This window comes from Hesperophylax consimilis, chromosome 17, assembly GCF_061612785.1.
Source record: "Hesperophylax consimilis isolate HC1 chromosome 17, BYU_Hcon_1.0, whole genome shotgun sequence".
Lineage (NCBI taxonomy): Eukaryota > Metazoa > Arthropoda > Insecta > Trichoptera > Limnephilidae > Hesperophylax > Hesperophylax consimilis.
The window spans coordinates 26,794,738-26,804,226 of record NC_142852.1 but is presented as its reverse complement, the minus strand read 5'-3'; the positions used below and the strand labels follow the sequence as shown (position 1 = coordinate 26,804,226).

Here is a 9,489-nt window from a genome sequence, read left to right as displayed (position 1 = left end):
GTTCATATAAACATAATATATCTGCTACCTATGGTACGAACAAATATATTTAATTTATTTGAAATTAACATCGGTGTCTCTTAGTTAGTAATTAAAATGAAACGCTTTCTTTAGTAAAATTACTTTATTTACTTAATAATAATTTGTGAATTTGTGAACAAGGGAATCATTGCCAGGAATGAAAATTAGGGATTGAAATTTCGCTAGTACCTGCTTACCAAAAATATTGCCATACTAATGAAAATAAATTACAACCGGAATATGCAAACAATTTTTTTTACGATAGGAATAGTCTTGATATTCGAGTTTCTATTTTCGAATCCTGCCCCCCTCCCGCGGAAATTTTTTTAGCCCTGTCCGTAGCTATTGCTCCCGCACTCAGAGCCATTCATTCGAATGGATCATTCGATTCTTTTGATGTTTCGGTTAAAAAAAATCGATTATATAAATATTTCGAACATTCCCATCACTAGTAGTTACGCTTATGTGTGCTGCTGTAGAATATTGTATTTTGTCAAATTTTATTCTTAAATTATAAAAATAATTGTCTATGACTTTACTGTCTATGTTTAACTCATATATTTTTTGACATTTTGCTTTCTTCAACGTCCAGTGTTTCATCCTGTCACCCGCGCAGTTTAACGCATAATCCCATACGTGTGATAGTTATTAAGTATAGTTACGATGGTTGATATTAGTCAGTGATAATTTTTATTTTCATTGCTCTTCATTTTGGTAGCGACCACTGTTCTTATGTCATGCTCAAATGTCTAAAACTATCTAGTTTAACTTGCGCCAATCGGTACCTAAAGCGTAACGGTAATTCCTATTTATTTATAAATATGAGTTATCTGACCATTAACGACGACTTTTTCAACCGTTTTCAAATGTTTTAACTTCAAGGTCAAGGTACACACGTAATTATATCCTAATTTCCAATAATGTGTTATGAATACTATTTCTTGATTTTACAGAATATTACAAGCCTAACCAAATTTTCACAGCAGATACAAAGTGGGGTTCCGTCACAACTATGTTCTTTTTCAGGTATATTTGTTTGGCCGGAACAAATTACCAAACGCTACAACAGCAGTGCCATGGATCTACCAAATCAAGAGACTGTTTCCATCAAAACGGAACCAGGGCCCCAGGAGGAAGGCGGAGATGAAATACCGTATACAGATATAAATTTCGATCTTCCAGATATAAAGAAGGAATGTTTGCAATATGAGGAGAGTACTCAGACAGACGGTTTGTTTTCATTGCATTCGTATAAAATGTAGAATGTTTAATTCGGATATTCGGAATCCATGTCCGTTTCGAAATGTCGTGCAAACAGGACGTATTTACTTTAAAATAAATCTTTGCTATAACTGCTAAACTACAAAACTCTTTTGGCTCAAGTATAGCTCACCATAAACCCTCATTTGTATTTTTACATATATTCGTGTCTATTAACTAAATATTTATGAAAGAAAATATCATTCCATTGACTTATAATAATAAAACCGTGTTCTGAAGGTAGTCAAGAGTAAATGTTTTCCTTCTTGAAACATCGGTCCTTGAAGTAACATCTGGCCTCTTTATTATTTCCTATATTCAGATTAAAGTCTTTTCACCTTATTATTGCTCCTGTGTGGTCAACCAGTGTTATCTTTTGTCGTAAATATTTTACTTTAATTTGAATTTTTTTAATTTTAATTTAAAACAAGTTTTTTTGTACATTGATGGTTAATATACTTAATTGTATTGTCTTTCAGGTTGCTTTAATAAAGAGTCTGTTACCATCAAGGCGGAGCTTGGACCCCGAGAAGAAGTTGAAGGGGGATTTCCATATACGGAAATTGACATAGACCTGCCGGATGTTAAAAAGGAGTGCTTAGAACGCTTTGAAAGAATTGTCCAGACAGAAGGTAAAATGTTTTTTCATTCTTAGTAGTCCAGTTAATCTAGACAAAAAAAAACTGAATGCTGACGTTTTCTGGTAAAAAGTCTCCGAAACTAAAACATATGAAAAAATTAATTCCAAAATGGAACTCCTTATATAACTACCTACAAATAATTGTGAGATTGTGATTTAAATTTTTTTTTTGATTTTTATATTTTTTTTTTGAAGCAATTATTTTTCCTTTTTATTTTAAGGTCAACGAAAATTTATCCAAACATAGTATTTGCTTTTATTATTTTCACATATCTAAGGCAGTTAGAAAATAACTTAAATTTTCTGGAAAACTGAATTTGTGAAAAAAGATGTTTTCGATGTAAAGATTATGAATATTGCAAAACATAAATTCGCGAATGGAGCTTAAAAGTGAAATCTAAATGGTCGAGTGTGTTTGATTTGGTTGCTGCAGAAGTAATTTCGTAGTAAATACTGACAATTTACAATACAGAAATAAAGGGAAATAATAATTAACATTTGTCGCACTGATTTCCCGTATTCACATAAATTCCTGAAAAAAACAACCGAGCAGAATTGGAGTGTTCTGTTATATGCGGCCTTTGAAATGGTTTATCTTGCAGCAACACGTCTGAAAATACTGATGAGATATTTGAAGATGAATGTGATGCCCGGTGAATGAATATTTTCTGTAGCTAAAAACTATGATCTATGAAAAGTCTTTGTAAGAATAATAATTTTTAATTCTTCACATTACATTGCAAACACTATTTATTAATAAAATTGTTTTAAAAAGTAAATCTATTTAAAACTTGGCGTTTTAATTCAAAAGTTTAAAATAAGTGCACGGCACAAATTAGTCACCTGTTCCTGTTGGAACCTATTTTTGTACTTTTACGTGAGTTCTTTTCTGACACGAAATTAATAAGTCACATGAAGCTTACTAATTATCCTTTTTTTCAAAATTTCGTCAGATCTGAAGACACAATCAACTGAAACCACGGAGTGCCACATGCTGACTCACAGTGGCAAAAAACCTTTTTCATGTTCTGAGTGCAAATATAAGTCGAATCTTAAGAACCTTCTGAGGAGGCACATGTTGACCCACATCGGTGAAAAACCTTTTTCATGTTCTGTGTGCAACTATTCATGCTCGCGAAAGGGAATTTTGTCGATCCACATGCTGACTCACACTGGAGAAAAGCCTTTTTCATGTTCTGTGTGCAACTATTCACGCTCGCGAAAGGGAATTTTGTCGATCCACATGCTGACTCACACTGGAGAAAAGCCTTTTTCATGTTTGAAGTGCAACTATTCATGTTCTCGAAAAGGCTATCTAAAGATACACATGCGGACTCATACTGGAGTAAAACCTTTTTCATGTTTGGAGTGCAACTATTCATGTTTTGAAAAAGGCTCTCTACAGATACACATGCGGACTCACACTGGAGAAAAACCTTTTTCATGTTTGGAGTGCAACTATTCATGTTCTTTAAAAAGCTATCTTAAGATACACATGCTGACTCACACTGGAGAAAAGCCTTTTTCATGTTTGAAGTGCAACTATTCATGTTCTCGAAAAGGCTCTCTAAAGATACACATGCGGACTCACACTGGAGTAAAACCTTTTTCATGTTTGGAGTGCAACTATTCATGTTTTCAAAATGGCTCTCTAAAGATACACATGCGGACTCACACTGGAGTAAAACCTTTTTCATGTTTGGAGTGCAACTATTCATGTTCTCTAAAAAGCTATCTAAAGAGACACATGCTGACTCACACTGGAGAAAAACTTTTTTGTTCTTTGTGCAATAGCTCATTTTTTCAAAAGGGAAATTTGTCGAGACATATGCTGACTCATATTGGAGAAAAACCTTTTTCATGTTCTTTGTGCAATAACTCATTTTCGCAAAAGGGACAGTTGGTAAGCCACATGCTGACTCACTCTGGAAAAAAAGCTTTTTTATGTTCTTTGTGCAAAAGCTCATTTTTTATAAAGGGAAATTTGACGAGACATATGCTGACTCACACTGGAGAAAAACCTTTTTCATGTTCTTTGTGCAATAACTCATTTTCGCAAAAGGTACATTTGATAAACCACATGCTGACTCACTCTGGAAAAAAAGCTTTTTTATGTTCTTTGTGCAAAAGCTCATTTTTTATAAAGGGAAATTTGACGAGACATATGCTGACTCACACTGGAGAAAAACCTTTTTCATGTTCTTTGTGCAATAACTCATTTTCGCAAAAGGTACAATTGATAAGCCACATGCTGACTCACACTGGTAAAAAACCTTTTTCATGTTCTTAGTGCAATAGCTCATTTTTTCAAAAGGGAAAATTGACGACACATATGCTGACTCACAGTGGCGAAAACTCTTTTTCGTCTTCCAAATAATTCTTTTAAGTGCAATTATACATGTACTCAAAAGAAATACTTGACGTGCCACGTGCTGATTCACGCGGGATCATTCCAATACTACAGTAACATTTCCACAAATAAGAAATCGATAAGGATCACGTGGCAACTTAGAAATCCCATAATTTAAAATAAGTGCTTCTTAACACCATTACACTTATCAAAGTTTAATTTTTTTTAGTGCACTTCCACATAAAATCAAAATTACAAAGTAAAACAACTACTTTATCAACCCAAAGATAATTGTAATATTTATTTTCATATAACGATTTTTTACGTATCTTTTTTATTAAATGTTCGTATTGATAAAATGCAAATTTTAATATTTCAAACTTTGTAAATTAAATTATTTCATTTTATCATTAATTAACAAAAAAAATATTTATATATAAATATATTTTTCTTTTTTTTAACATATCCTCTTGAAATATTGTATCAGAATTCTAACAAACCAATAGCTTATTTTTCGCAATTTATTATGTACCTACTCTTGCAATATTATCAGCTCTGCTTTATTCCAACTGAATAGAATAACTCCATATACTTACCACCTACCACCCGCTTATTAATCAAAATTTAATAATATTATATTTATTTTACAACATCCATATTCATAAATTTATTTACATTTCCTATGTATCTAATTTGGTAACTGCTATATTGGTCTATTTCATTACCTACACTTTTGTTTTCATACTATTTTTTTCTTATTTTATAAATAGAATCTTTCTTTCTTTTCTTTACCTTATGTATATTGTAATGGCACTACTCCCCAACTCAAATACGAGAAACATTTTACTGTGATTAGTTTTTAGAACCATATTCTTTTCTTCTGTAAATCTGTAATATGTATATATTTTAAACGAAATAATGTTTTAGAAACCACACACTTATGAAACAAGTGCTGAATCATAGTGAAGAATTTTTTTTTATGATTGGTAACTATTGTGTTACTAATTATTCATGTTCTTATAGGGATGTTAATATTAAAACACTCATCACCTGTGCTTCTCTTACCTCTTTCAGTCATTACTGTATTTGTGTACAACTTACTATATTGTCCAATATAGTGTTCGTGTTCTTGTGACGTTTTTATAAATATTGTATTCGTGTGTACTGGTACATTTTGTATTTAATAGTTAAAAAGTCATATGTTTCTCGTTTATTTATACAATTTTTAATTAGTTAATTTCTTTGTATGGTATTTTCGTGGGGGCATGTGTGTTATAGTTAATGAATTTTATTAATAATTTTATTATGTATTATTTGCTAATCGGTAAGGTTAGTAATGTGTGTGTGTTTCTTCATATTTATATCAGATAATTTGGGTGGGACTGTATTAAGTTAATGTATAAGCCCATCTTTACTTCTGTTGGTATAAGGTTAGATATTCTACCAAATACATCAATTAGTTGAATGATTTTTTCTTTCAACCTTTCTATGTGCTGTTTAAAGGTCAAGTGTTTGTCAGTTTGTAGCCCCATTTATATTTCACATCTGGATTATGTAGGTTTCTTTCTTTTTTTTGTAATTGTTTATGTTACGACGTCATTCTTTTTGGTGACCTTAAGGTCAGTTTACCGTTTTTTTTAGAAATTAACCGATATTTTTTCAATATATTAAGATCGACTAAAGATTGTTGTAGTAAAATTTCACAGTTTTTGCTTTCGTAAAATATCGCAGTTTCATCTGCGTATAAGAAGATATCGATATTTAGTCAATTGACTAATATCATATTTGTTCATTTGGAATATGAGTGGCCCCAGTAAGGATCCTTGAGGAACTCCATAGTTTTTACTCTCGAATTATCTCCGATGCTTACATATTATTTTCTGTTATTTTAAAACAATTTATTAAAATAAAAACTCTTTATACACATATTATGGTAAGTAAGTCTCATTCCCAGGTTTCGGGTTGGTATATAGTAAAGGAAAAGATAATCTCAAACATCTATTATGCTGTTTTTCTTAACATACTCAAGTATCTGGTTCACCTGATCGACGCAATATAGTCGGGCGTCCCCGATTTCTTCTACCATTCACCTTCGCGTTATATTTTATTTTATTACGAAGATCATCCAAGTTTCGAAGTTGGCGCACCTGGTGTTTAACAGTACCTAAGTGTGTTTGGTCCCGCATGTTTGTCGGCCATTGTTTTCAGACACAGTAAATTCTTCCGATAGAGATGTCATCGTGCGCTCCCGCCACCTCACGTCCGTATAAGATCCGCGTGAAATTCTGGATCATTTTGCACAGAAGGGCGAAGCTTTTCTGGACTATATCTTGACGGGAGATGAGACGGGGATGTGCTACTACACTCCAGAATCTAAAATACAATCACTTCTGTGACGTCATCTATCTTCCCCAGCCATAAAATAATTCAAGACGACCCATTCAGCCAGAAAAGTCGACGGGTGGGAAACTTTTTTAGATTGTCTTTGAAATACCTTTACAGGGCTTCATCACGTTATCAGCTTGATGTGATTAATTGTGACCTCAGAACGGGGTATCCCGGTAAAATCACATTTATTTCAAGCATAATAAAAAATCCATAAAAAAAGGTTCGACTTTTTTAAGTGTTTAATTGGGTTATTAAAGATGTCAATTAATGGCATGAATATTTTTTTAATAGATACCTGTGTATGTTTCTAGTGTTGCATACGAATATTAATAAATTATTTTTTTTACTTTTTTATCCTAACGTCTAAAAATAATTTTATTATTATTTCTTATTTATTTATTTATTCAAATTAAATGTGTGAAGATGCAAAATGTGGTCTAGAAAAGAATAAAATGGTTTTCAGAATAACGGTTTAAAATACTGTTACCTTTTCTGTCTAAGAATCGTGGATTCTTTTTTTAAATTATATCAACTTATATTATATTCAGTGAATATTGGATTTATTTTAGTTAAACTGATGTATTGACGATATTTAGAAATATGTCATTTTTTTGTAACAAATATTCAATATATCTAAGTTTATTTGTAAAACAGACAGTCGTCAGCGAATAATTTTACTTGAACTCCTTCAAATAAAGGAACTGTAATCCACAAGCATTTTTCGCTTTAATTTTTTATTTCTTTCCCACAAACTTAATTCTCTTTTACCTATGTTTTCCACTACACGATCTCTCTACAGATCTCCCTTACCAGCATTGTTAGTAATAAACGGGATTAGAAAGAAGAAAAAAAACAAGCTTTATATTCGAAAATAGAAGATTACCACAAAATAATCAAAACGTACATCTCTGCAGCTATCAGCATTGTTAGTAATAAACGGGGTTAGAAAGAAGAAAAAAGGGTTTTACGTTGACGCAAGTATTAATCTTCCTGTAACATTGTCCTTGCAATTTTTCTCATCCTACTTTACCTACCTGTCATTATCTGATTGTACCCACGTGTTTGCGTGACATTCTAAAGCAATAAAACTGACTGTAAAATCAGTTTATTGATGAATCCTGTTTCATTAACATCTATTTGCGATCAGTGCTTTTTATTTATATCAACTCGGGGTAAAAGGCTGTGCAGTGAACATATTCGGTTCCCTCAGTGTGTTTCTTATCCAACCTGGATGTTATGGACGCTTGTGTGTGAAAATCTCCCATCTCCTGTGAGTGAAACCAACCATCAACATCGTTGAATAACATCAAAGGGGTGAGTCGGTTTCCTTCCTTACTTCATGTTCACTATCTCCAACCATAGTTGTGTCAACTCGAAAGTTCACAATTATTGTTTACAGTCCACTCTTGATTCCCTATTGCAATAACATTTATATTCGAATATTGAAAATTACCAAAGAATAATCAAAATGTACACCTTTATGTAATCAAAGGTTCCAACCTTTTGTAATAATTTTTGAATAAGACCAAAAAAAGTGAGGTGGTGATAATCCTTTAAATACATTTGAGTAATAAAATAGTAGAGAGTATTTTTCTCGGTACCCGTAATTTATATTCTGGTTTTACACAATTTTACTTAATTAAAAAAAATGTATTTGCACTAAAAAAAAGTATTTAAAAATTCTTTGTTTATGTCTAAATGCTTAGAAAAAAAGTTTTTTTTGTTTTCTGATTTAGTTTTAGAATAAGTTGAAATTAAAAATAACAAGAGAGTTATGCACAAATAACAGATAGAAGAGTAAATAATTTTGATGTGAATATTCCTGTTAAATGAGTAATAGATGGAAGCATGAACGGAGTTGCAGCAACACTTTTACATGTGTTTAATAATGAGAATGAAAGACTTATAGGTTTCGCTAGTTGTATTTTAAGTAAGGCAGAATATAATTATTCTATCTGGACATTGATAAAACGGCGATTAATTTCGGGGTAAAGAAATTTTATCAATATTTATACCGTAGGTAGAGAATTTATTTTATCAGTGGATAATCAATCGTTAGTTAGGATTTTTGGCAACGATAAACAGGATCCAAAGATTGCTGCATCAAGATTGCAACATTACATAACTTTTCAGACCTTTTAAGTACATGTCCGATTGATAATAATCCTTCTGATGATAAATTGGTATCAGGTTATATAATTATATAATAAATTATTTCGAAAATAATGGGTCAAATTTGTCATTAGAATTAATAAAAAGCGAAACTGAGAAAGACAATGTATTGAGTCAGTCAAAAGTCATCTTATTGAAGGTTTGTCGAAAAAGATACAGGATGATTTAAAAAAAAAGGTTTTGAGAAAAAAGATTAGAGTTGTTTTTAGCTAACTGATGTATCATACGTCAAAATAGAGTTGTTATTCCAGAATTATTAAAAGAAGAGGTTTTGTAAATGTTTTTTGTTTACAAATATCACTTAACGCACACACGAAAACCAAGACATGAGTTAAATGTGTGAGGATGTTCGCAGATCAGAGAAAAGCATTTAACATCATCTCTCGCATAAATCTAATAAGATAATATTAAAAACTTCATAACATAGACAGTTTAACAAAACACTACTTTCCACAATATGTCAGATAATTGTTTTTTTTGTATCATCCTTAATCGATTAATCTGATGCAAATTAAAGATAAAACCAAAACTTATCACTTATAAAACCATCACTTTTTGTCACACATGTAGGTAATCTTATTGGTATGATGTTTTTTATTCAACATTGTTTTAAGAATTTTATTTGCAACATGTTGTATTTAATACACACCACAGTGTT

At 31.4% G+C, this 9,489-nt stretch overlaps 1 protein-coding gene across 1 annotated transcript; it reads left to right on the top strand.

Annotated features, from left to right (window-relative positions):
• The first annotated feature begins 713 nt into the window (after nt 1-713).
• Nucleotides 714-6,541, top strand: LOC149416353 (uncharacterized). Its single transcript, XM_089641964.1, has 4 exons — nt 714-819; nt 1,048-1,251; nt 1,761-1,913; nt 6,480-6,541. The coding sequence occupies exons 1-4, from the start codon at nt 759-761 to the stop codon at nt 6,539-6,541; spliced, it is 480 nt and encodes a 159-aa protein (XP_089498090.1). The 5' UTR covers nt 714-758.
• The last annotated feature ends 2,948 nt before the right edge of the window (nt 6,542-9,489 follow it).